Genomic DNA, 27586 nt, shown 5'->3' with positions numbered 1-27586 from the left:
CTTCCAATGGCCCACCGTAACGTTTATCTTCCATCCAACCTGTTGCAAAGGTCACACAGACGTGAATGAATGGAAAACACAAATATCAGCTCGATCCAAAACTTTTGTAGCCCCCACGCGGTTTTGATGGTGGGAATTCAATCCCTACTGCGTGATATCTTTGAGATTTTGATCTACTTTATTTTTGGAACCATGCCCTAAAATGAGCTGTAAAAACAGATGGACGGCGTGGATATAAAATTAATACATCAAGGTGGGCCCCACGATCAGTGAAACACCTACTGACGTACTACCCGGGTAACACCTGATCCGCTCCCGATCAAAACCTCCCCCCCTCTCTCCCTCTCCCTCTCCCTCTCTCTCTCTGCGTCTTAGGCCAAACCCAACCCTCCCCTCTAAAACCCTAACTCTCTCTCTCTCTCTCTCTCTCTCTCTCTCTCTCTCTCTCCCTCTGTCTGTCTGTCTGTCTGTCTTCGAAGAAGAAGAAGAAGAAGAAGAAGAAGAAGATTGGTAAGGGATTTTATTTATGTTATTATTATTATTATTATTATTTTAATTTTTATTCTGATTTTGTGACCCATCGATCGTGGACCCACGGTTTGGACCGCATGATTATTTTACCTTTTTTTTTTTTTTTTTTTTTCCTGATTCTGATTTGGGGTTATTGCCCATTTATGATGGACACATGGTTTTGGCCGTTTGATTTCTTTTTCCAGATTTTGGGTTTATGACCCGTCCATTGTGGTCCCATGATTTTGGACCGTTTGATTTGAGTTATATATTGCGGGTATTTTTATTAAATTTTTTTTCTTGATTTTATAAATGGACAAGATTAGTTTGAGTATTTTTGGGAGGCATTTGCAATTGGGAACAATTGCTGTGTTTCTCTCTTAACTGTCTATTTGCTTATTATCTGTTCAAGTGTTAGGTTACTTCCAATTCCAAAAGAGAGATTATACAATGCTCGGGTGTAGTGTAAAAAAAAGGAAGAAAAATGATGAGGAATGGGATATTCAGGCTGCATATGATGCTTGAAATGCAGGCACTCAGAAATTGCACACATGGCATACATTAACTCAAATAAACCAAGTGACAATTCCAACGTTCGATTGTTTGAACAATACTAACCTCTGATCCGTGGCGACTTGTTTTTGGAAATAGGACGGTTGGATATTTCTCATTTTAGCCGTGCAACAGATGTCCACCAATCCGATAGTCAGATAATTGATAAGTGCCTACGCCTCATCCATCACACTTTGACAGAGTATCAAAGTTTTTCTCAAAACCCAAAAAAATAAAAAAATAAAAAAATAAGAAGGAAGAAAACTTGGGGTTTTTATTCTAATGTTCTCGTATAATTATAGACTACCTCTAACTCCCTGTCAGAAATCTCTACTATATATAATGCAAGTAGCTATGGACATTGTTACCCATGCAACTAGATTTTGGAGGAGGTGAATCTTTCCCTTGTTTAAAAGACAAAGGGAGTAGTGTTATATATATATATATATATATATATATATATATATATATATATATATATATATATATATATATATATATATAATATTTTTATTTTTAAGAAAGGGTATTTAGGGAATTTAGAAACATGTAACCAACCACACGTTCAACTGTGCCCTCTTACTTTTTACAAGGGGAGAAACTTTAATACCTTGTAACGTAGTGGATACGTGGAGAAAGAGAAGCGATCTCCACCTTGTTCTAAAAAATAGCCCTTGAATACATAAGGAGAGAGAAATCTCTAAAAAAATGAGAAATAAAGTTGTTATTGTTGATGAAAAGTGTTGATTACAACGTATTTGATGTGCTTATATAATCAAAAGAAGCCTTGGATTCCTAATTTGACTCGAAATATGATACTTTCCTGAAATAGTAAAAATTACCCAAAATTGTAAAAAGACATCTAATCTTACTAAAACTCATGTTAGATGAGTAAAACAAATACTATGGACCGCAATTGTACTCTTAAAACCCTAAAAAAATAGAAAAATGGAACTTACTGAAAATAATAAGTTTGAACTTTAAATCCTAAATTGATCCCCAAAGCAATTGAATTTTGAGAAGCCGTTTGGGGGCCAATGAACCTTGGGTTATTGGCCATGGTGTAGAGCTCACTAATAGCTTTCCAATGAACCTTGGGTTATTAGCCATGGTGTAGAGCTCACTGATAGCTTTCCAATGAACCTTGGGTTATTAGCCATGGTGTAGAGTTCACCGATAGCTTTCCGACGATATATTATACGTGCAAAATAGATAGTTGGTCGCAATGTTATGGCTGTCGGAAGCTATGGTGTGCGTTTAGTCCGTTTTTGTCGTAGTTCGAGTCTTCTGACCTTATTTTTATTTATTTATTTTTGTAATATCCTGGTTGTCCATGAAGTTATTTGCCACCCATTCCATATCACCTTGGTAGAGTAAGATGCTTGATACACAACCACTAAGAAATTACACATGTGGAAGGCAATGGACTGAAATTAAACAGTGCAAATTGTGGGTTTTGATTAAGATGGATTTCAATTGAAAATATATTGATTTGATTTTATACTTGACCAATTAATGGATATTTAATAGTTTAAAAAATTAATGGATATTTAATGGACCAAAAAGTTAAATGTTGAAATTCAACAAATAAATGCTTATTAATTGGAGATTAAAAATATTAATCAATATGAAATTTGGTAGGCAACCTATCTAATGTGATCCCCACAACCTGAACGGTTTTGATTGAGCTAATGTTTGCCATGTGTGCAATTTCAAATGGCTTGACTCTTGAGTATCAACCAGTGTTCGAGTTGTCGGTGTCGCTACAAGTTTCGCTGGCTAGAGATAAAGATATAATATCGTTATCACCGATAACCGGAAATGCAGGGAAAAAGGGAAAAACATGGAGAAAATGGTAGAATTTTTCAGTGAAACTTCAGGACATACTTAAATACATATATTTACATATTCAGGAATGAAAAATTTGCAAAAAAAATGCATTAAATTAGAAGTTTCCATTTAATGGGGGCCAAAAAGCTTGCGTTGTTGTCATAAGAAATCACTTAAATAGTAATCAAAATGAGTTTATACAATACAAATGCAAGCTTACAACAATTAAGACATGCAAAAGTAAATGAATTGAAAAAAATACACATTTCTGGCCATGTTTCATCCCCACAGAGTGACGAGGTGACTCGTAATCATTGTCCGGATCCCGTGGTAGTTGAGAGTAGTACTGTTGCCCAACATGTTGGCAGTACTGTTCCCAGGTCATCCTCCGCTCGTACCAATTGAGGAACTCTCTTATGTACCTTTGATAGTCATCCTCCCCAAACTGTATGAGTACGCCTAGATGTGGGAATTGCGTGACATACATCGACGGCGTTTCCTGAGCAGGGTACTGAGGGAACAGAATAAGTCCAACCCCGACTCCTTGGTAGTATTGCTGCTAGTCATACAGGTACCCCGAATATCCTCCTGTCAAAGGGTCATGACTTGAAGAACTATCTTCCGGTTGCCTGTACCCATGGGTAGATGAGTGTAACTGAATGTCAGAGCTGCCATGGCCATACTCGTGATATCCCCCATGAGCATAAGGTGGGACAGAGGCGGAGCTCCCCTGATCTGAACTTATGTCCATAGATGACAAGCTGCATGTGAGAGCATCAGCCACGGCGCGTCCAGCTTTCTTCTTCGAACTACGCTCGAACATATGTGGGCTCCGATGCTCTTGCCCTGGATGGTGGACGAGATTCATGGTCCATGTCTTGAGTGGTATGGTCAAAGCTTTGTTCCTCAGTGAACTAGCCAACGGATCGTTGGCTCTGAGCCGTCGTGTACCCCCCACCACTGTCACCCCCACCCCCACTAGTACCACCTATACTAGTGTCGGTGCCTCCGTCCCCTCCCTCATTACCGTCGTCATTGTCATCGTCGTCGTCCCCAGGACCAGTGTCGAGTGGGGATCGAGTCTCATCATCATCATCACTCACTACGACTTGATGATGGGGAGGGGGCCGTGAAGATGCTTCCTCACCCTCATTGGAACGTGCCAAACTCCTCACCAAAGGATCAAAGGAGTCTGTATCTGCCTTCTGTTCGATTACTACCTGATCGACATCAATACCCAAAGCCGCTGCTCCCTCGGCTACCTGTGGAGCAGGGCCTCCCTTCGCATCATCTAAATCAGCTGATTTGACCCACACAAAGTGGGTCCTCACCATCATCACCTATCTGTGCTATGTTACTTATAGACAACAGGTCCAGCCGGTCCTGATTTTCCTCCATTCTCGGTCTACCCGCAACTACCTCTCTCTTAACTTCATATTATAGTGGTAGTAAACGAGCTTTGGCAGCTTCTCATATGCCAGCCTGTTTCTCTTGCTGGTGTGTATGAGTGACCATGTGCTCCAATTCCTCTCACACGGTGAGGAGGATACAGTCTGTGCTAGAACACAGACTGCCAATAACTGCAGTGTGGGCATGTCGACTTCGTACATCGCCCACCACTCACCTATATATCCATGAGTAGCTTATTTTAGTTTGAAGTTTAAACGAAAAATGCAATTACCTAATTATGTTACTATACTCACACGACATCATCGTTTTAGTCGATGCTTTTGCTAGTGCGGATGAGAACGTACCTCTCGCATCCTTAAACCGCAATAATTGTAAACACGGATTCACAGGTCATTATTTTTAATCACCCATATTTCTAGAGGCTATAAGGAAGAAAATTTATTGCATTACCTGGTTATCGAAATCTGCTTGCGCTGTCGATTTTGGGAACAATCGTTCGAACGCTTTATGGATGGCCATCGTCAAATCTTGATTCTCATGGAGCCGGCGTTTATAATGAAATTTGAGATTTAGGTAGTATGCTGAAACCCAAATATTAGTTACTTAGTTGTATTAACATGTAAACAGAAGTGATGCTTAAAGTACTCAGTTGTATTAACAAACTTACTGGCTTAGTGGAGTGGATGCTCGAGAGTCTCGGTCCATCAATGATCGATGATACTGATCACCCATTGATACTAACTGGGGATTGCAATCATTATCCCCTCTCTCATAATTCTCATAAGCTCATACATTGACCCCATCGAAGGCCACATCTCATTATCTACGGCTCGTAGAACCTTATATATAGGATGCAGGAAGGAAACGACATTGTGAACTTTATCTCAGAAGGAATCAGAAAGCACTATCTTCGAACAAGTCTTTGCACCCTTAGTCTTCCTCTGATTCCACTCCATGTATTTCTCGGATCTGAACAAATTTCTCAAACCCACGTGGTGCCTGTATAAGCTGTCGAGTGCAATGAAGTTTGTGCCGAGCCGTGTCTCGCCTGGTCTAACGATGTCCTCTCCACAACGCTCACGCATTGCAGCCAACAACCATGAATGATTGTATATAAAGTTTGTCACTCTCCTCGCATCCTGGATAGTTTTCTTGATAGAATCTCTCTGGCCTATCTCCTCGAGCATTAAATCGATGCAGTGTGCCGCATACGGGGTTCAATAGAGATTGAACTTCTTCATCAATTTCTTCCCCGCCTTAACGAACGCACTGCCATTGTCCGTCACAACTTGGACAACATTTTGGGACCCAACATCTCTAATCACTCATTTTAGGAGAGCATATATGTATTCGTGATCTTTTATTCTGGCCATGCGTCAATGGATTTGAGGAAAACCAGTTGTCCTCTATAGTACACCATGAAATTGATAACGGACAATTTCGTGGGTCCCGTCCACCCATCATACATGATTGCTATCCCATACTGCTTCAAGTTTGACTTTAAGTCCACGTACTCAAGCCTGCATCTCCTCGTGCTCCCGTTCGAGGTAGACGCCAAGAATCTTCTGTAGCGTTGGAGGCTTCACGCCGGGCCCGGCACGTTGCATCTCCTCAATCATATTTTTGAAGTGAGGACTGGCTGCTGCATTTACTGATACATTACTCGAGATAAACCACCTAGATATAGCGCCACCTACTTTCTCCCTGAGCCCCTTGCTCCACATATTTTTTAATCTTTTTTGATAAACGCCTGTGATGGGTGCATCTGGGACACGAGCGCTTTGCGTGCATTGTAGGCCATGCCCGCTGCCTCCCTCAAATCATCTGCTGCTCCCACCAGCCTCATGTCTGGACGTCCCAAACGACGGCTTACTCTCATCAACCCATCTTCTTTGCTCCCCTTTCTACTCCGAAGCCCGAGACAGCGAGACTCACGAATCACTTGTCTAAAATCACTCCTTTCTCGAGTCGTAACACAGTCATCGGGGTACGCAATCCCCTCATCGTCGTCATCATCGTGCTCGTTGATAGCACCTAGGCCCCGTCCAGTGCCTCGTAGCTCTTCCCTCATATCCCTCTCCCAATGCTTTTGTTGCAGCTTGCGTAACTTTGCTTTAGTCAACACTCTTCTCATCTCCTCTTTCACTGGCCTTGTTACACTTGGACAATCTTTCACATTCTTGTATCCTCCTGTCAAATGTTCCTTTAGCTTAGACACTCCCCCACTCCATATCACTTGGCCACAATAGTCGCATATGGCCTCATATTTATTCCCCTCCACTGGCCGTCCATGTTTCCACCCAATGTCCCTTGCTCATCCTTTTCCCGATTCAGACGACATTTTGCTCCCTAGTAGTATACAAATTTGCAATAATTGACAAAAAAAAAAAAAAAGTGCATCGGCTCGTATTCAGTGTAATAATCCCAAATCATTTCAAGGGCTAAGATGTTAGATCAGATCAAAAATTCATATAAATTACAATTGAGGAAAGAATTTGCAGATTGCATACTGAGTAAACTTTATGGGGCCTATTGTGATTTATACATACAACATGATGGGTCCATGCAAATAAAGGGTGGACGTTATCTCCCAACTTGTTCCCTCTGGTGTAGCCCATTTAATTAACTGATCATCCTGATTTTTGGGAATTTGATGTATTTATTCTATATCCACGCCGTTCATCTGTTTTTGTATTTAATTATGGAGTATTGGAAAAAAAAAAAGAAACAGATATAGTCTCAGGTGGACAATGCAAAAGGAAACAGTTGTGATTGTATGGTCCACTGTTAAACACTTATTAGGACCCACCATAATGTGTCCATAATGTTTATTTTCCATCCAACCCGTTGAAAAGGTTACGTAAATCTGGATGAAGTGAAAAAACAAATATCTGCTTTATACAAAACTTTTGTGGCCCATAATAAAGTTCAAGTGGACCCCACCATGGAAAATAGTGGGGACTGTGACATTCACCGTTCAAAACTTCTTAGGGGCCATAGTAGTTTCCGAAGAAGTTGATATTTTTGTTTTCACTTCATCTATCTTTATGTTAATTTATGAATAGGATGGAACTCAAAAATGCATCATTGTGGGCCCTATAAATGTTTGAATGGTGGGTGTGACGGCTCCCACGGTTTTCTGTGGTGGGTCCACTTGAAATTTAGATCTATCTCATTCTCTTTGTAATGCCATAAAACGATGTCTACAAATGGTTGGACGGTATGGATACAACACATGCATCCTGGTGGGGTCCACAGAGCTTGGCGACATCACTTCAGTAGCCATTTGGCCACTGACCTTGTTAGTATCTAATCTGCGCCCGACTCAAAGTTTAGGACGGTCTGGTGGTCGGTGCTCTGTGGGCCCCACCATGATGTATATGTTTCATCCATTCCGTTCATTCATTTTTACAGACCATTTTAGGGCTTTATACCAAAAATGATAGGAATATAAATCTCAGGTGGACCACACCACAGGAAAATAATAGTGATTGGATATCCACCATTAAAATCCTCCCAAGGACACGACTGTACTGTTTATTTGACATCCAATCTGTTGATTAGGTCATACAGATCCAGATGAAGGGAAAAAACAAAGATAAGCTTGATTCAAAACTTTTATGGCCCTCAGAAAGTTTTTATGAAAGTTTTTAATGGTTGAAGTTTATTCAACATTGTTTTCGATAATGTGGTCCACTTGAGACTGTGATATACCTCTGTTTTGGTCTCATTCTATAAAATGTAGGAAAATAGATTGATGGCATGGATGAAACACATTAATCATGGTGGGGTCCACGGAGCACCTACCACCAGCCATTGGCTGGTGGCAGGGGGGTTAGCCAATCTGTTTCCTTTGGCTACGGCTTTTGTCTGTAGCCAATACACCAGAAATCGGATTGCTTACTGAGTACGCCCTTATTGTACTGAGTAAACTCAGTTGGGCCCACTGTGAATTCATGTGGTTTAGCCACACCTTCCATACGTTTTTCCATCTCATTTTAGGCGTTGAGCCCCAAAATTGAAGCTTATGCAAATCTCAAGTGGATCATACCGCGGGAAATAGTGGAAATAATGATTTCCATTGTTGAAACCTTTCTATGCCCCACAGTGATGTTTATTTTTCATCCAAACTGTTCATAAGATCAAACAAACATGGATGAAAGGAAAAAACAAATCTAATCTTGATCCAAAACTTCTGTGGCCCCCAAGAATTTTTCAGCGGTATAACTTCAATTCACACTGTTTCCTGTGGTGTGGTCCATTTTAGCCTTGTATATCCTTCGTTTTTTATCTAAGGCCCTAAAATTATCTTGTAAAATGGATGGACAAACTGGATAAAATACATAAATCACGGTGGACCCCACAGAGTTTACTCAGTACGCTTAGGGTGCTGTACTCAGTACGCAAACCGCTTCCATCCGCGCCCCATTCAACAGCAGCGCAGGACTCGGATTTCCTTCTTGTGTTGCAAGCTCAGGTGGGGCCCACTGTGATGTTTGTGAAAAATCCTCCCTGTCCATCCGTTTTGTGAGTTCATTTTAGGACATGATGCAAAAAATGAACCACATCTAAAGCTCAAGTGAGCCTAAAATGTGATAATCAAACGTCCACAGTTGAAATATTCGTGGGGCCAAAGAAGTTTTGATTCAGCCAATATTTTTGTTTTCAGTTCATCCCAATAGTAATGACATTATTAACGGTATGGATGGCATCTAAACATCACTGTTGAACCCAGGAAGGTTTCAACGGTAGGAATTTCCCTAACCACATTTTCCTATAGTACGACTCACTTGAGCTTTGGAAACAGATTGGCTACTCCCTTGTTGTGCTCTGTGGGCCCCACCACGAGGTATGTGTTTCATCCATGCCGTCCATCTATTTTTATAGATAATTTTATGATATGGAAAAAAAAAAACAGGTATATCCCAATCTCAATTGGACCACATTACAAGAAATAGTGTTGAATGAACTTTGACCATTCAAAACTTTTTGAGGGCCATAAAGGTTTTGGAACAACCCGATCTTTGTTTTTTCCCTTAATCTGGGTCTGTATGACCTAATTAACAGATTGGATGTCAAATAAATAGTATAGTGGGCCTTAGGAGGATTTAAATGATGGATATCCAATTACTATTATTTTCCTGTGGTGTGGTCCACCTGATATTTTTATCCATCTCGATTTTGGGATAAAGCCCTACAATGATCTGTAAAAATGGATGAACGGAGTGGATAATACACATACATCATGGTGGGGCCCACATACATCATGGTTGGACCACACTGCAGGAAATAGTTGAATTGCACGTCTACCATTGAAAAATTCTTGGGGGCCACAGAAGTTTTGGATATGCTTAAATTTTGGGCTCATCCTCTTAAATTAGATGGAAAAACGGATGGACGGCTTAGATAGACCACATACATTCAAAGTGGGCCCAACTGAGTTTAGTCAGTACGATAGGAGCGTACTTCTCAGTCCGCCCATGCATCCGTCCGATTTACCTCCCAGGGCGAGAGGTATTTCGCATTCGTAGGGTGTGAACTCCTCACCGCAAGAGGGATTTTCGCTCGACAAAATCTGATTTCCCAGTGCGAGAGCGATTTTCGCTCGGTGCGAAATCCGATTTCCCGGTGCGAGAGAGATTTTCGCTCGAAGGAAGAAATTGAGATGGCGAGAAAAGAGGGGTTTTGCGTACACATACCGGATCTGTCAATTGAGAAGCTCCTGTTCCAGCTCCGGTTCCGACTTCCGTTTAACCAGGTATTCCCTGATATTCCCGATATTTATCAGAGAAAGAGGTAGGTAGCTACAGTTTTCTCGTGGGGTCGGTGGCTACAGTTAATATTCTGAAAATATCGCCCTTACGTCGATAATATCTCCCGATATTTCGTCGATAATGGAGTACGAAATGGAATATTCCAATAATATCTCCCATCTCAAAAAAATCGCCTATATTTCGCCAATTTTTCGCCGACATCTGGCAGAGAAACGAATATAGGGGGTTTCGCCGATATTATCGTCGATATTATTGACATTTCGCCGATAACTCGAACACTGGTATCAACCCACACACTGCCAAAGTATTGAACAACTTCTTATAACCTTTAGCTCTCTCCCATGTCTTGCAAACCACCTCTCTCCTTATGTGAGTTGCACTTGCCATATGCACGTCTTGCTCTTGTATTTTTCTGCTGATTTTATAGATGGACAAGTTTAGCTTAAGTGTGTTTGTAGAGGCATTTGCAATTAGGAATAGTTTCTGTATTTCTTCCAATCCCACAAAAGGTATTATGCAAGGGAGATGATATTGTAGAGCCTGAAGAACCAGAACATGTTAGAGCCGTATGTGGTAGTGTTATCTTTCAATCAGGATTATCCATCAAGTGGGACCCACTATGAAGGAAACTGGTTCGAGATTCGCATAGATCAGATGATCATTGCCATCTAAATAGTGCCTCCAAATTGACTGTGGGAAAAAAATAGTTAATGGTTAAAGTTAAGTACTAGGATATAAAGATGAGTGACGGGTATGGCCTTCCGATAAGTGATGGATCTCACTCTGTTCTATGTCCAAGTATCTTCTGATAAGTATGATTTTCGAAACATTGTCTATCCATAATAAGGCCAACTGGTTGGACCTTTAGATTGACGGACAATATAGCCACATGCAATGTAGAGACATGGCTCTATCATATTCTGGTTTTTCCAGCTCCACCATGGTTTAAGGGCTTAGCATGATGTGTTCCATCAGTCCTAGGGCTTTTGGTGTATATTTAGGTTATTAACATTTGTTATCAAAGCCAACACCACGTACCATATTTGAGTACTGAAGTAGGTGACTTCTAAGATGATACAGATGGAAGTTTGAAGTCTACACGTGTAAAAGTTATCCCATCTACATGGCAGCGCAGCACATGCCAATGTGGTAGGCAGGTGCAATATCCAAGCTGTCCATAATGTGTGTGACCATTTAGATGTTGTAATCCAAAAATTAGGCTGGGCCACTCATCAGGTGAGCCACTACATTGGAAACAGGTGGTGGCTTAGAAAGATCATTTTTCGCCGTACTTTTGTTCCGCCAACTGTAGCCCATCTAAGCAGTTGACCAAAATGGTTTTTATGCCAGGTCTTCAAGGCATTGTGACCTTCATGATGGATGAATCTGATCTCATATATGTATGCCATGCTGGCAGATATGTTGGCATGTACACAAATACCTTAGACATGCATGCACGACTTTATCAAAATAGCTATTGACAGCATATAGAGGCAAATTACTAATGTACTGTATGTCTGTATCCATCCAATTTGATGAATATAATTGATTTATAGTGAATCAAATTGCAATTCTGGTAGCTTGTAGTGAATCTCAATTCGATGGTAGTTGTAATGATTTAGGTAACTATGATCTCTGTTTGTATAACACGATCTGGGAATGGTGCAATTGATGAGACCGACTGTTCAACGAAAGGCTATGTTGGGTCCACTGTGATATCTGTGCGACACTTGCTCCATCCGTCAATTGCAATTGCTCATGTTAGGACACTAGCCCAAAATCAGAACAGATCTAAAACTCATGTGGGCCACAACATTGGAAATGGCGGGATGGGACGCTTGCCTTTGAAGAGTCGTCGACATCTATACCCCTTTTTGACGAGTTCTTAACTTACGGTTTTAAGGGGATATTGGAAAGGATTTACCCAAATAAATGAGTGTAATAATGTCATTTAAAAGTTTAGCTGGTGCTCAAAAGCTATGGTTGAGATTTTACTTGCAAACACCCTCAAACGGCTTAGATTTTAAGTGGTTAAATGCTCTCTCCGTGCATAGCATGCACCCCCATCTCTCCTCTATGTGTTGCCTGCACCATCTCTTCCTCTTCTGGGGTCATCTCTCTTTGTAATTTAGCTCTACTATCTGTTTCCTTTTCCTTTTCCTCTCTCTGTGTGCAGCCTGCACCTGTGTCTAGCCTCACCATTTCCCTCCAAAATCCGAATCTCTCTCCCTTTGCTCATACCCCTCCTCTCTCCATGTGCATTGCAAGTGCATACCCCCTTTTCTATAAATGAAGTGATAGTAGTTCATCCTGGGCTAGTTATTCTTTCATATGTTTTACAAAATCCAATTACTTGACCGTTGTTTGTGCTTTTATATTTTGCTTCCAATTTTCATATTGACTAATCATTGTTATTGCCTGAATGGGTGGTAGATTCTAATGTTTCAGTAGTTCAATCACGGAAAGATACAACACCAGATGGAGGTAAAGGATAGCGTTCTTGATATTCCGTTGCAAGATCCGCCCGGTGAAGAATTCTCTTCCATTAATCTGACATGGACCAAGTTCGGAACTAATGAGCACCACATTGATGATGTGGCCCTTATCCCATACAAGCGCGTTGATGCATTTATAATTGGAGAATGCTCTAATGTCGAATGCCCGACAAGATTTCACATTGAGAAAGGGAGAAAAAGAGAAAAAGGCAGCTTGAAGAACTACAAGAGTGATGAATATCTTGAGTATAGGCTGTGAGTTGACATACTCTGTCAAGCTTTCTTTCTTTTTACTTACTATCTTTGTTCATCTTTTTAATTGTGGTTTCATTTTTCACATGAGGGGTCATACAGCGTAACTAAGATTTGGATTTTTTACTTAAGAATAACAAATCCAGGACTTGCAATCCCTGATATTTTCATTCTGTCAGTTTTGTTTGGCAACCTGGATTATCAATCTGTGGAAATCAGAAACTGTGTTTGGCAATCTGGATTTGGAAGTGTGGAGGGTTGCTGCTCTCCTTAAATGATCATTTTGGAAATTATAGCTGTTAGACAGGATTTCAAATCTGTGGAGTTTGCAGGCCAGCTTTTAGGGGCCTATTTGGATTGTGGGTAAAAAAAAAGAAAAGAAAACAAAAGAAAATGGATGACTTTTCCTTTGATTGTACATTTTATCATGTTTGGATAGCAAAAGAAACATTGGATTTCAAAATGTAACCATTTACCCAAACACTAAAGTCAAATTTTCATGCACAAAATATGTGGTGACTTTCTTGACAGCTTCATTTGGTTTTTCATTTGTTAATTATCCAAACAAGACCCCCAAAATCCATGAGAATCCATGCTCATGGGAAATCGGGGAAAATAATTATTGGATAATCGTTACAGTTTTCTTTTCTTTTGCACCATCCAATCAAGCCATTAGAGAAGAATTGAAAAATGGACTTCCTTAGGATTTCAAATCCCTACTGGATTTTAAATCCCCCAAATTTAGCGTGGATTTGGATTCCAATTTCAAATGCCCCGAAATCAATATGCCAAACAACACTTTATTGAAACAAGTAGATCTTCTTAAATTTGTGTTGGGTTTGCAGGTATTGGTGCTCGTTTGGTCCTGAGAATTATGGAGAGGGTGGGAGTATCTTACCCAGTCGGAAATATAGACTCAATACAAGAAACCGTGCTGCTAGACCACAATCAATGCGGGGCTGCACTTGCCATTTTGTAGTGAAGCGCCTCTACGCTCGTCCGTCAGTCGCAATGATTATATACAACGACAGACGCCATGTCAATAAGTCGGGTTTCTTGTGCCATGGACCGCTTGACAGAGATGCTATTGGCCCAGGTGCGAAGAAAATCCCTTACATTTGCGACGAGATTCAGCAGCAAACGATGTCCATGATTTATCTGGGCATTCCTGAGGAAAACATATTGCAAAAACACATTGAAGGAGTTCAGCGTTATTGTGGATCAAATGCCAAAGTCAATAGCCTTGCATCCCAATATGTCCAAAAACTAGGGATGATTATCAAACGGTCCACACATGAACTGGACCTTGATGATCAAGCTAGCATTCGCTTATGGGTCGAACGCAATAAGAAGTCAGTGTTCTTTTATCAGGATTCTACAGATACGGATGCATTTATTTTGGGAATTCAAACAGAATGGCAGTTACAACAAATGGTTCGTTTTGGTCATCACAGTCTTATTGCAGCAGATTCAACGTTTGGCATTAAAAAACTCAAGGCATGTCCACCACTTCTGCTCAACTGTACAAGCTTACAAACTGCACATTGACCCCTTTATCTGATATTGTGCTGTGTATTTGGGTTATGCAGTATCCGCTGTACTCTCTTCTTGCCTTTGACTCGAGACAACATGCACTTCCTGTTGCATGGGTCATTACCCGGAGCTTTGCAAAGCAGGATGTATGTAAATGGACGAAAGCTCTTGCTGATAGAATTCATGCTGTCGACCCAGTTTGGAGGGTTAGTGGGTTTCTGATTGATGATGCAGCTGTGGAGGTTGATCCCATCAGGCAAGATTCTATTATCCTCCCTCTATTTGAAGCTCCATATTTATGTGTGTGTGTAAATTTGTATGTATGCATGTCTGTCTAAATTAATGAGAGATGTCACATCCAACTGGTTGGATGCTCAGTTCCATGATCCTTCTAACTTGGTGTCCTTCCCGCTTCGAATCATGCATAGGACTCACGTTCCCGCTCCTGCTTTGGCGCCCCTATCCATTTATACTTGAAAACATTTTGAAAAACAAATGCTACCATGGTCCCTCACCGAACTGGTTGGGGCTTCACTCCATGTTAGGACAAAAACTTTCAGTCCACCCCATAGATGAGTCTCAACTTTCAACATTTCATGTGCATGCAACATTCAAGTCTTGTGTAAAAATCAGCCCCTCCCACTCATAAGGTGGACCACACTTGTATTTTGTTATTTATCAGCAGGTATACATTATTTTCTGGTGTGTTCCACCTGATGAGTGGATGGGGCGAATTTTGCATAAGGTGACTCTCATGGTGGGGCCTATTGAATAGGGTGGATGGCAACATTCAAGTCTTGTGTAAAAATCAGCCCCTCCCACTCATAAGGTGGACCACACTTATATTTTGTTATTTATCAGCAGGTATACATTATTTTCTGGTGTGTTCCACCTGATGAGCGGATGGAGCGAATTTTGCATAAGGTGACTCTCATGGTGGGGCCTATTGAATAGGGTGGATGGCAAACACACATGATGGTTTGGAAGTTATCCACCAGGTGGACGGTAACTGTCCAACCTGTTCAATGTGTGCATCTCTCTCGCTCCTTGTCTATGGGGGGAGGGAGATGCTCTAATGCTCATTAGGTCCAACACAATTTTTTTGGGCTACCATGCAAATGTCTCACAATTTGACCAGTACTAATCACTTAATCAATGGCTTTAATATGTATGATCAAGCCATTTACACAAAAATAGGCTAAATCAACAATTTGATCATCTATTTGTTCAGGGCAATCATGAAGTACTTGACTATCTATAACACGACGTGCAGGTGGAGAATTTTTCCCCTGCAATTAGTTTTTGACAATTGTTCAGGCTTCCAAATATCTTTGGACATTGAATGGAATTTCTATTTTTGTTTAAGGGTATTTTTGGAATGTGAATTTGTGCGTGCGTGACCATGGACACTTGATATTACCCGTATCCTGTGAATGTATGGTTGGGATTTTCCGCACACTTGCCACATGACTAACCCTAATTCCTTTGCTCTCTCTCACCCCCCCCCCCCCCCCCCCGGCTTTGTCGATCCTCTCGTCCAAGGTGTTGTGTATCTGTTACGATATAGCTATAAAGGTCGATACGTATAGGTAACGGCAATGACCGTTACGCGATACGAGGGTGAAACGGGGTAGGTTTTTTGGGACTATATTGGCCATTATGGGGCATAACGACAATTACCCGCTTAACGTTCGAAAAACGACCACTTTTTCTATTTAAATCCATTTTTCTTCAAAAAATGACCACCTCTTTTAATATTAAATCCATTTTCTCCTCATTTTTTTCACTTTTTTCATTCCAAAAACTCTCTTAGATCATTCTACAGTAAATTTCAACCACTCTTACTATAGTTTTTATGATTAAAACCATATTGAAGTGATTTGAGTGAATAGAAGCTTCAAGGGCCATTTTTTCAAAAAAATGAAAAAGGTGATATTTATGTTTTTTTTTTTTTTTTGATATCTAGTTCTAATGATTAATTGTAATGGTGGACCATTATGCTACCAGAAACATGTTCAAAATAAAAACTGAATACATATTTGGAATATTTACATTATTTCGGATTTTCTAGATATTTTTTTTATTGGAATTTTTTGGCAAATATTTTTTTTTTTCCCAACTGTTCCGATGGCCGTAACGGTCGTTATGCCCCATTATCAACCATTATGGCCGATACTTGTATCGGTAATGGTGGTGACCATTACGGTCATCGTTACCGATACAAAATACCTTGCTCTCATCTCTCATTCAGTCTGTCAGCCTCCTGAAACCCTATTTGCTCTTCCATTTCCCTCTTGAAATGTTGACGTTTGAATAAATGATTATAAATAATGAAGAACAGTGTGCAGAGCATGCATCTACGAGAAGAAAGCAACAATATGTAAAATCCACTAATTTTAGCACTAATTAAACCCATGATGCATGACAATTAACCACTTGCTCGCACATGGGTTCCACTTCACATGAGACACCCTCCTCACATAGATGAGGCCCATCTCACATGAGCCACCCCACCCCGAGTGTGCCCCCGCATCCCACAGGCAACCCCACTTGAGCCCGGTATGAAAATGCCTCTGCATTAATCACTCCTGGTGAGGAGACTCGAACGCGAAACCTCCCACTCTGATACCACCTTGATGCAGGACAATTAACCACTTGCTCTAGAAGCTCGAATTGATAGAGCATGGTGAATTAATCACTTTAGGGCCTGTTTGCCTAGCTGCATTAGGTGGGATTAAGGTGGATGGAATTGCAAACGTTGCAATTAATGCATGTGTAAGGTATTGTCTATGGATTGGGTTTATCCTATGTTTTGTAATGCCATGTTTGGAATTGATAGAAATATCTTTAATCCCGCGGGTATTGAACTAAATTTGATGTTTGGAAATAGATTCGGGATTGCAAAAGGTACATACCATTTCTCCCTACTCATGTTTGGAATGTAACTAATGTTTTAAATATCGTTATCGCATAATGTATCGCACCTTTAAGATACGGATATATATCGGTTATCACATGAGATATATCAATTGTACTGCGTAATGTATCGCTGTTGTTGGGAAACATGGAAACATTGGGAAATTGGTTGATTTTTTTAATGGAACTTCAGAGATTGTTGAAAAAGACATCAATATACACTTAAAAATCAAAACATTACAAAAAAAGTGCACATAATAGGGGTTTCCTTTATATGGGGTCCTAATATATGGGCTTTCCAACTGAATTGATGTAAGCATATTCGAAGTCTGTTCATATAATTTATAAACGTAAGAAGACATGTATGGAAACACTAGCAATACATTCAAAAGCAAAAGAAGAATCACTAGATTAGGTTACATGTTTAATTTTGTGTTTAGATACAAAGATTGCAAATGATTTGCGAGAAATTGAGAAATTTCGTTTTTTCTCAAATTTCCACAACTTGATCCATCTCCCCTAAATCTCGAAATCGAAGTTTCAAATCTATGATTTTTCATGTAAAATATGAAGAATCATAAATTTGTAACAATTTGACATTAGTTTAATATGACTTGCAACAAAAACATAGATTGGAAATCGAAAATGCTCACTGGATCGAATATGTGGGATATATCGACACTACCTATGCGTTTCGTATCGCACAGGTGGGATACAAGATATATTGTCGGATATATCGGTTGATATCGTCGATATTTAAAATACTGGATGTTGCATATGGTCACCTTGAAACCTTCTATCACCAACCAATCCACGTTTGGAGACGTCATACTGGGTTTGGTCCTAGATTTGATGATTGCTTTCTATTGACGTACATGACCCACATGTGGGACCCACCACATAAGTTGTTTTGAATCCACACCATCGATTCAGCATAGGAATTAATTTATATTAACACCCAAATAATGAGGGAGATTTGAAGTAAAATTGTGCCCCATCACAGGATAGATCATGGATTGCAGCCACCTGTACTTGAATGCATAGATGAAAGATAACATGTAATATTGTAGCCGTTAAAATAATAGTAGATAACAATAAACATACAGCGCCAATAAGTAAAGTTCCTATAGTTTGATCACAACATACAATGCGAAAAAAGAACCAGGATCGAAACGAAAAAGAAAACAAATGTCGTACCGAAGGTCGGATTTAAGTCATCCGTGGATGTACCCTTTGAAACTGTTGTTGGCGTCCCAAATGTTGAATTCAAGTCTTCCGTTGATGTACCAGGTGAAACTATTGTTGTCGTCCGACGTTCGATGTGGGTTGAGATGTTTGAGTTCGGAGTCGGAATATTTACGTAGGACTGTATGTCAGCATGGGGAGACATCTCCATCACTTGTCTTTGGCCTGATCCAATTGTTCTATGACAGCTTCAAAAATACAACATGGAGAAACCTGCCCCACCACAGAGAAAATGTACGGTGGTTTTTTACGAGGTCTGGTTGTTCCCTTTGCGGTGGGCCACTTGTGTTATAGAGCAGGCTGGATTTTGAGATCTAGCTCTAACATGTGGGGACTCATCTAATAGATGGGTCGGTTGAAATTCATGCATCATAATGGGCCCCACATAACATGAATCGGTTGTCTCGACCATCCGTAGCCCAGTTTTGAACACATAAGACTTGTCGGTTGTGTCTCAACTAGGACCGTTAGTGAGAATCCTTGTGCATATTCAAAATGGGATTTCGCCTGGTCTGGAATAAGCACAAAAATTCCGTGTCACCATTAACGCAGAGTGGGAGAGAAACTGGCACGCAATTGGTACACGCAAGGTAATGGTTCATTCACAAGAGAGGAAGGAAAGAGAAATCTATGGTCCCTACAAAATAATAAACATACCTTAGCCTATGGCTCCACTCGTATGCACGATTGCCTCCTTCGACTTCCACCTCTCCTCGGCTGCTATATATACAGTGGTAACCCCTTTCGATCTTCAACTACAAAGGAGGATGAGAGATGTGCGGTCAACATCATCTCCCATTCGAGCAGAGGTGATAGTGTATGGTGGTGAGATGTATCGAGCCCTGTGTTTCTCTATCTCTCAAATCTATAAGGCATCCGTCTGGAGATGGCCCTGCTTCTCTCTATTTGTGAGAAGAGTGCCATGATTTTTTATTTTTTATTTTCTCTCGTAGGACCGAATGGCATGGATGCGGGAAGATATTGGAGGGGAACAAGTGATGACTAGTATGCACTGCGATCGATATACCACGCTGTATGGTGGAGAAATCCATGAAGTTTTTAATGGTGGGGTTTCAATCACGTGAACACATTGTAGTGTGGTCCACCTAAGAGTTGATTAAGCTTCATTTTTGGGATGATGCCTAGTAATTAGCTTTGAAAAGGGATGGACGGTGTGGATTTATGGTTTGTATATTATTGTTAACACCATATAGTGTGGTATATCGATCGCGGTGCATACTAGTCAATACCTGTTCCCCTCCATATCTTCCTGCATTCATGCCATTTGGTCCTACGAGACCCAAAAAGAAAAGAAAAAGAAAAAAACATGGTTCTCTTCTCACGGATAGAGAGAAACAAGGCTACCTCCGGACGCATGCCCTATAGATTTGAGAGATAGAGAGATGCGGGGCTCGATACATCTCACCACCATACCCTGTCGCCTCTGCTCAGATGGGAGATGATGTTGATCGTACATCTCTCATACTCCATTGTAGTCGAAGATCGGAAGGGGTTACCACTGTATATATAGCTGCTGAGGAGAGGTGGAGGTCAAAGGAGGCAATCGTGCATGCAGGTGGAGCCACAGGCTAAGGTATGTCTGTTGTTTTGTAGGGACCATAGATTTCTTTCCTTCCTCTCTCCCTCGTGAATGAGCCATTACCTTGTGTGTACCAATTGCATGCTAGTTTCTCTCCCACTCTGCGTTAATGGTGACACGGAATTCCTGTGCTTATTCTAGACCAAGCGAAATTAAATGTGCACAGGGATTCTTGCTAATGGTCCTGGTTGAGACACAACTAAAAAGTCGTGTTCAAAATTGGGCTACAGCCTTGGTCGAAACAACCGATTCGTGCTATGTGGGGCCGTCTATTAGATGAGTCCCCACATGTTAGAGCTAGATCTCAAAATCCAGCCTACTCGGTAACACAAGTGGTCCACCGCGAAGGGAACAACTAGACCTCGTGAAAAACCACTGTACATTTTCTATGTGGTGGGGCAGGTTTCCCCATGTTGGATTTTTGGAGTTGTTGTAGAGCAATTGGATCAGGCCAGAGACGAGTGATGGAGATGTCTCCCCGTGTTGACATACAGTCCTACGTAAATATTCCGACTTCGAACTCAGACATCTTAACTCACATTGAACGTCGGACGACAACAATGGTTCCACATGGTACATCATTGGAAGACTTGAATCCGACATTCGGGACGCCAACAACAGTTTCAAAGGGTACATCCACAGTTGACTTAAATCTGACCTTCGGGACGACATTTGTTTTCTTTTTCGTTTCGATCTTGTTTCTTTTTTCGCATTGTATGTTGTGATCAAACTATAGAAACTTTACTTATTGGCGCTGCATGTTTGTTGTTATCTATTGTTATTTTAACTACGACTACAATATTACATGTTATCTTTCATGTATTTATTCAAGTACAGGTGACTGCAATCCATGTTCTATCCTGTGATGGGGCACAATTTGACTTCAGATTTCCTTCATTATTTGGGTGTTAATATAAATTAATTCCTAAGCTGAATCGATGATGTTGATCCAAAACAACATATGTGGTGGGGCCCACATATGTGGGTCATGTACGTCAATAGGAAGCAGTCATATCAAATCTAGGACCAAACCCAGTACAACGTCTCCAATCGTGGATTAGTTGGTGATAGAAGGTTTCAAGGTGACCATATGTTACATCCCAAACATGAGTAGGGAGAAATGGTATGTACCTTTTGCAATCCCGAGTCTATTTCAAAACATGGATTTAGTTCAATACTGTGGGATTAAATATATTTCTATCAATTCCAAACATGGGATTACAAAACATGGGATAAACCCAATCCATAGACAATACCTTACACATGCATTAATTGCAACTTTTGCAATTCCATCCACCTTAATCCCACCTAATGCAACTAGCCAAACAGGCCCTTATCTCATAGGCTAGGTCCCATATCCCATGGGTTAGGACCTCGGCCGAACCCCCCAAATGGGTTCCGCTTCACACGAGCCACCAGCCTCACACGAGCCACCAGCCTTCACACAAGCCACCAGCCTCACATGGGCCGTCCACCCGGAGTGTGCCCCTGCATCCCACAAGCAACCCCACTCGAGCCCGGTGTGAAAATGCCCCCGCATTAACCCACCAATGACATTGGTTTTAAAGAATGATTAATGTGGAATTCTATTGAGCAAATGGGGTTTTTGAGATCGATGTTCAATATTGAATCAATTCGTTCAATTCATATGAGACATACGATCTCATGTATTGTAAGCTGTGGGACCAGCTATGCGAGCTACAATTTGGATTTATGACCTGATGTTTTTCATTTATATTACCTTATTTTACTCTTTTTTTAAAAAAATAAAAATAAATTGTATATTTTCTTTTAAATTGTTTTAGGCTGTTTGGAACATTTGATCCTAGTTTGGAGCTTGTCGTTCAACCACCTGTGGGACCCACAGTTTGGTTGTAGTAACTAATTTTTTTCATTTTCTTTATTTACTCTCTCTCTCTCTCTCTCTCTCTCTCTCTCTCTCTCTCTCTCTCTCTCTCTCTCTCTCTCTCTCTCTCTCTTAATTTCATTCTCTGTAACCTCTCTCTCTTGTCCCCTCCCTTCATCACTCTACAAGCGTTTCATGTGCTCTACCCTTAGTGATTCTAAATATTGCTTTTATGAGGCAATCTTAACCCATCCCATCCATGGTTTGGAAAAATGATGGCAATAGAAGGTAAGGCCCACTCAAGGATAGATTGGATCATCCAATTGGTGCTATTTTTGCTTAGTAGCCCATGAAAAGCGTTCTGGACTTAATAGACAGTTCAGATTGATCGATTGGACTGTCCGACTGAACCAATGCAACTAGAAGCACCATAGCTTATTGTGCTCTGAGAGAACTAGTGGCTTCAGATTGATCGACTGGACTGTCCAAGTGAACCGATGCAACTTGAAGCACTATAACTTACAGTGCTTTGAGAAATCCTAACCATTTAGGACTAAGTGGGCTGAATAAATAATCTAGTGGGCTAAGCACATGGATATGCTTCTCTGCACCTAGTTCCATTTGGACTTGTTGGCATCAATGACACTTATCTGGACCATCCATTTAGGTCCAGTCCACTCTCAAGGCTGCCTTGAAAAGGTCATATTGATCAACCAATCTAAACCATCCAGTCAGAGGCATGCAAAAATGGATGGAAATGATCATTCATAGAATTTATATCTAATTAAGGATGTTTAGGACTGTACAATTGCTTTGATTTTCATTCCATAATGGAATAATTGTGGAGTTGACCTAATCGATGGTCCAGATTGATCATGTAGGCGGCAACGAGTCTAAATGCAACTAGATGCATGGGAAGTTTCCATACGCTAAGCCCATAAATCATTGCTTCTGTAGTGATCTCAGTGAGCCCATGATTCCAAGGTGGTGTGGAACATGGTAGTTATGGCTTCCTATGTGCCATTAAAAGAGAAAGGAACCACCATTGCTTCCAAGATTTATCTTCCTCTTTCTGCTTTGGTGTCCGGGCAAATCATTTGGGATCTGAAGGAGTGTCTGATCAGTCTAAACATCTTTAGACAGATTGCCTCCTTTGCTTAGAGCCTTCTGGCCTGTTCGAGTCTCGAGTTGCATAGTGTTTTCAGGTTTTTAGGCTTTTAGTCTTTTGTTAGTTTGCTTTCATTCCTCTTCTTTTTCTCATTTCTGTTTGTTTTAGGTTCTGTTTTTGCTTGTTGTCTTCTTGGCTTTTGCTTTTTTTAATGAATTTCTTTGCAATGTTTTTAAAAAATAAATCTTGGTGAGCCTACATGCGCCTTTACAAGCAGGCCACACGTGACTGCGTACCATGTGTGGGGCATCTGAGGTAGGCCCCACATTTATACAAATAATTGATGGTTTAAATGATACATAGAATTGCAGAGCCCAACTGATGCTTGGATTGGAGCTATGTAGAGGTGCATGTAGACAGCTGCATGCGGGCTTAGCAATTATAGTAATGATATATCGTCCAGCCTATTAACCTGTTTCGAATGGTGCGTTTAGGGACATCTTTTGCTGTCCTGTTCTTTTTAGTGTTTGGCGGATTCGTAGATCGTGGCTGAGGAACATCATCAAGAAATGCAGTCACATTGAAGTTCAGCGGGAGATATTCAAACGTCTTGGAGAAATAATGTACAGCGTTTGGAATGGGGTGGATTCTGTAAATGCTATGGGAGAACTAATTCAAGATTTTGCCGACCAAACAGCCTTCATGCGCTACTTCAAGACATGTTGGGTGCCTAAAATTGGTCAGATGCCAATCTTACTTGCCCTTTATTTTTTTAAAGCCCGAGGTGGACTACATTCTGTCTGTGCATTAGGCGTGCCCCACAGTTCAGATGATCTGACCCCAAAAGCCTGGCTGGTTATACCATGTGGTGGTCCACATGTGTATGTTGAATGCAGACGTTTCAACCATCCATTGTTTTCATACCTTCATGGTCTACCTGATGAGTTGGCCACACTGACTTTTGGCTGAGGTCATTTACATTGTGGCTCCATCTGATGCATGGCTCATGTGTCCAGTCATGCAGAGAGGGTGTCTGTAGCCTGGCAAAAGTTCTAATCATGTTGCAATCATACTCATGTTTAATTCTTTCTATGCTAGAAATGTCACTTTAAGTGCATCAGGCGCACCACCTCATAGTTCAGATGATCTGACCTGAAAGCCTGGCTGGTTCTCCCAGGTGGTCTGCACATGTATGTTGAATGGTGACCTTTGCAACTGTCCATTGTTTTCATACCTTTGTGGCCTAGCTGATGAGTTGGCCAGACTGATTTTTGGGCCAGGTCATCTACAGTGGGCCCTATTTGATGCACAGCTGAGATGTCCAGCCATGCGGAGAGGGTGTCTGTAGCCTAGCAAAAATTTTAATGATGTTACAGTCATACTCATGTTTTATTATTTCTATGCTATAAATGTCACTTGAAATGCCACTATTCAGATGATCTGACCCTAAACACTGGGTTGGTTCTCCCATCAGGGGCTCCACGTGTATGTTGACCTTTCAACTGTCCATTTGTTTTCGTACCTTCTTGACCTACCTGATGAGTTGGCCAGACTGACTTTTTGGCCAGATCATAGACACCATGGGCCCCACAATGCACGACACAGATGTCCATGTACAGAAGTGTCTGTAGCCTGGCAAAGTTCTAAGGATGTTGCAATTGAGAAATGCTGCAATGGTCTCAGAGCACTGTACGTGATAGTGCTCCTAGTTGCATTGGGATGGTTAGCCAGTTCAATACCTTGATCTAGACAAGTCCAATGTACACTTCATGGCTACCATGGGAATGTCACACTGATCTGACAAATATCAATGATTTGATCAAAATCCTTTAATATGGCCGGTCAAGATTGTTTACACAAAAATAGCTCCAATCAACGATTTGATCCATCTGTTTGTTAAGGACCATCATGGATTGCTTATAATTCTAAAGAGTTACTTTTGGCTGGTGATGACAGCCATCCATCCATGGCTTGGAAAAAGGATGTCTATAGAAAATAAGGCCAAATCAAGGATGGATTGGATCATCTGATCATTGCGATTTTTGCATGGTGACCCATGAAATGTCTTTTGGACATTTCAGATCGATTGATTGGAGTGTCCGAGTTAACCGATGCAACTAGGAGCACAGCAATTTCTAGTGCTCTGAGAGCACAGCATCTCTTGTTACAATTTTACTCATGTGAGATTCTTTCTATACGCTAGAAATGTGGCTTGCCACCATGAGGAGTCTCCCACTGGCGAGTCAAGAAGCGAGCAGTGCCATCGAAGCCTATCACTTGAAGCTGAAGCTCAAACTATATGACGATTCACATCTTGGTGCGCTCCAACGAGTCGACTGGCTGGTGCACAAGCTGACGACCGAGCTGCATTCCAGCTATTGGCTTGCTCGCTATGCAGATGAAAGCGGTTCTTTCCAAGCTGTCAAGGACGAGTACATTGCTTCCACATCATGGCATAGAGCATTGCAAATTCCGGATGATGCCGTTGTGTTGGATGATAAAGACCACCGATTTGCGAAGGTCACTAGCCAAAAGGATGGCGGCCAAACACATCTGGTGTGGAATCCTGGATCGGAATTTTCTCTCTGTGACTGTTCATGGGCAATGCAAGGGAACCTTTGTAAGCATGTTGTCAAGGTCAATATGGTCTGTCACAACCGCAAGGGTTATCGACCATCCATGTCGTTTCAATCATTGCAACAGATCTTAATGGATTTGTGGCAAAAGCCCATGGATGATTCTATTGCCCTTGATCAGTCCATGGCTTGGGTGGGCCTCATGCAAGAGAAAATTCTACGGCTGGTTGAGCTACACCAGGCCGATGATATTGGTCATGTGGTAAATAATCTGCCATTGAAGTGGGTTTCTAGGAAAGGCAGAACATCTGTTGGTAAGCCAGCAGGTGGTGCTCTGGCCCTTCCGCCTGGTTCCAAGAAGGCTCCGGCTCCTAGGAAGAGTCGGAAACGGAAGAGATTGTCTCGGTTGAGGGGTCCCGCTTCTGCCTGAAGGTGTATCCACAGGAGCTCAAATGTACTTATCGGTCATGAATGTTCTGAAATTCTTTGTGCATCATGGATTGACTACTCGAAGAGTTGGATGCGACTTTTCTGAGTCGACTCAGACTCAGTTGGGATTGAACTGGTTCAATGCCACAATTCACCCTTGGATTCACTCATGACTTGGTGGAGTTGGGCTGATTCACCTTGACTTGGGCGAGTCACAACTGGAATCAGACCCAGATGAGTCGGGATAAGACCTCTGCTTGCCAAGTCAGAAAGCTATGTTGTGCATTGCTCCATGGCATCAGGATTTTTGTAATCAAGTCTTACAGGGCTTACTTTGGCAGAGTTGTAGCGACCCATGAGAAGAGAACCTGTTCGATGCTGGGGAGTTAATGATACTCAGGCAGAAAATGACGGGTGATACACAGGTTCTCATAAGTTGTACATGTAGCATGCATTGATTGAATTAAACCAACTAAATTGTGGAGCTCGGTCACTAATTCACCATCCCAAAATTAGATTGTTTGTACGACCCTAACGTCTGATTCATGGACGACGCTTGAAATATATGATGATTGGATATTTCATTCTTAACCATCTAATAATTGTCTATCAATCTAATAGTGAGATAATCTCAAATAAGCATCATTTTTAGTTCATGATACATCCAAACTGTTAATCATAATTTGGACAGTTAAAATTTGATTTGTATAGCAGATATTTGATTTCTAAGTAATTTCTAAGTGTGTGTGTATCATCATTACACTGCTAGAGTATCAAAGTTTTTTCGAATGTCCATGAGAGTGTTCTGCTATTTCTTGGGATATGGGTCCCACCCTAGCGTTTTCCTTGTGAGCCCGACACCTTTACAGGTCCTTGTAAAGTAATTTTATTCTACAAGTGCCGTCTGTGAGGCTATGGGTGTGCATGGCATCCAAACTGTCTATTCGGTCTCCCTGTCAAGAAAGTTGGACGGCCCAAAAATCAGGATGATCCAACTATCGTGTGTCACCACATGAATTGGGAGGCTTTTTATATATTTATTATTTTTATGGTTGTTTATTGTTTTACTATCGTGTGTCACCACATGAATTGGGAGGCTTTTTATTTATTTATTATTTTTATGGTTGTTTATTGTTTTCTATGGTGTGGTCCACTTTGTATAGGCCCAAATTTTAGTGCATACGGAGCTCACATGATGCACTGATGGTATATACTCAACACACCTGACCCATCATAGAAAACAATGGACGACCCTTCATTTGAGTTTTGGAGCATCGGCCTTCACTGTTGAGCAACCCGGCTGGCAAGGATGCCATCCACACAACCCCAATGAGCCTTACGTGCAATGCTTACAGAGTAAAAGCTCATCCAACAAGGATTTCATGCATTTCAACCCCATGAGCCAAGACTTCAAGCCAATGGCTGGGTTTGGCCATGTGAAAGGATATCTGTCCATTTGCGGCTAATGGTCTGTGCTTGTAGAATAAGCTCATCTTACAATGACTTGGGT

At 41.1% G+C, this 27586-nt stretch overlaps 1 protein-coding gene across 1 annotated transcript; it reads left to right on the top strand.

Moving 5' to 3' along the window:
• The first annotated feature begins 407 nt into the window (after nt 1-407).
• LOC131219297 (uncharacterized) lies at nt 408-26670 on the top strand. Its single transcript, XM_058214362.1, has 6 exons — nt 408-510; nt 12510-12826; nt 13669-14320; nt 14413-14612; nt 23566-23810; nt 25275-26670. The coding sequence occupies exons 2-6, from the start codon at nt 12555-12557 to the stop codon at nt 26075-26077; spliced, it is 2172 nt and encodes a 723-aa protein (XP_058070345.1). The 5' UTR covers nt 408-510; nt 12510-12554; the 3' UTR covers nt 26078-26670.
• Nucleotides 26671-27586: the final 916 nt, after the last annotated feature.

This window comes from Magnolia sinica, chromosome 11 (genome assembly GCF_029962835.1).
Source record: "Magnolia sinica isolate HGM2019 chromosome 11, MsV1, whole genome shotgun sequence".
In the NCBI taxonomy this organism is placed as follows: Eukaryota; Viridiplantae; Streptophyta; class Magnoliopsida; order Magnoliales; family Magnoliaceae; genus Magnolia; species Magnolia sinica.
Note: the sequence above shows the minus strand (reverse complement) of the source record. Positions and strands in the feature narration are given on the sequence as shown.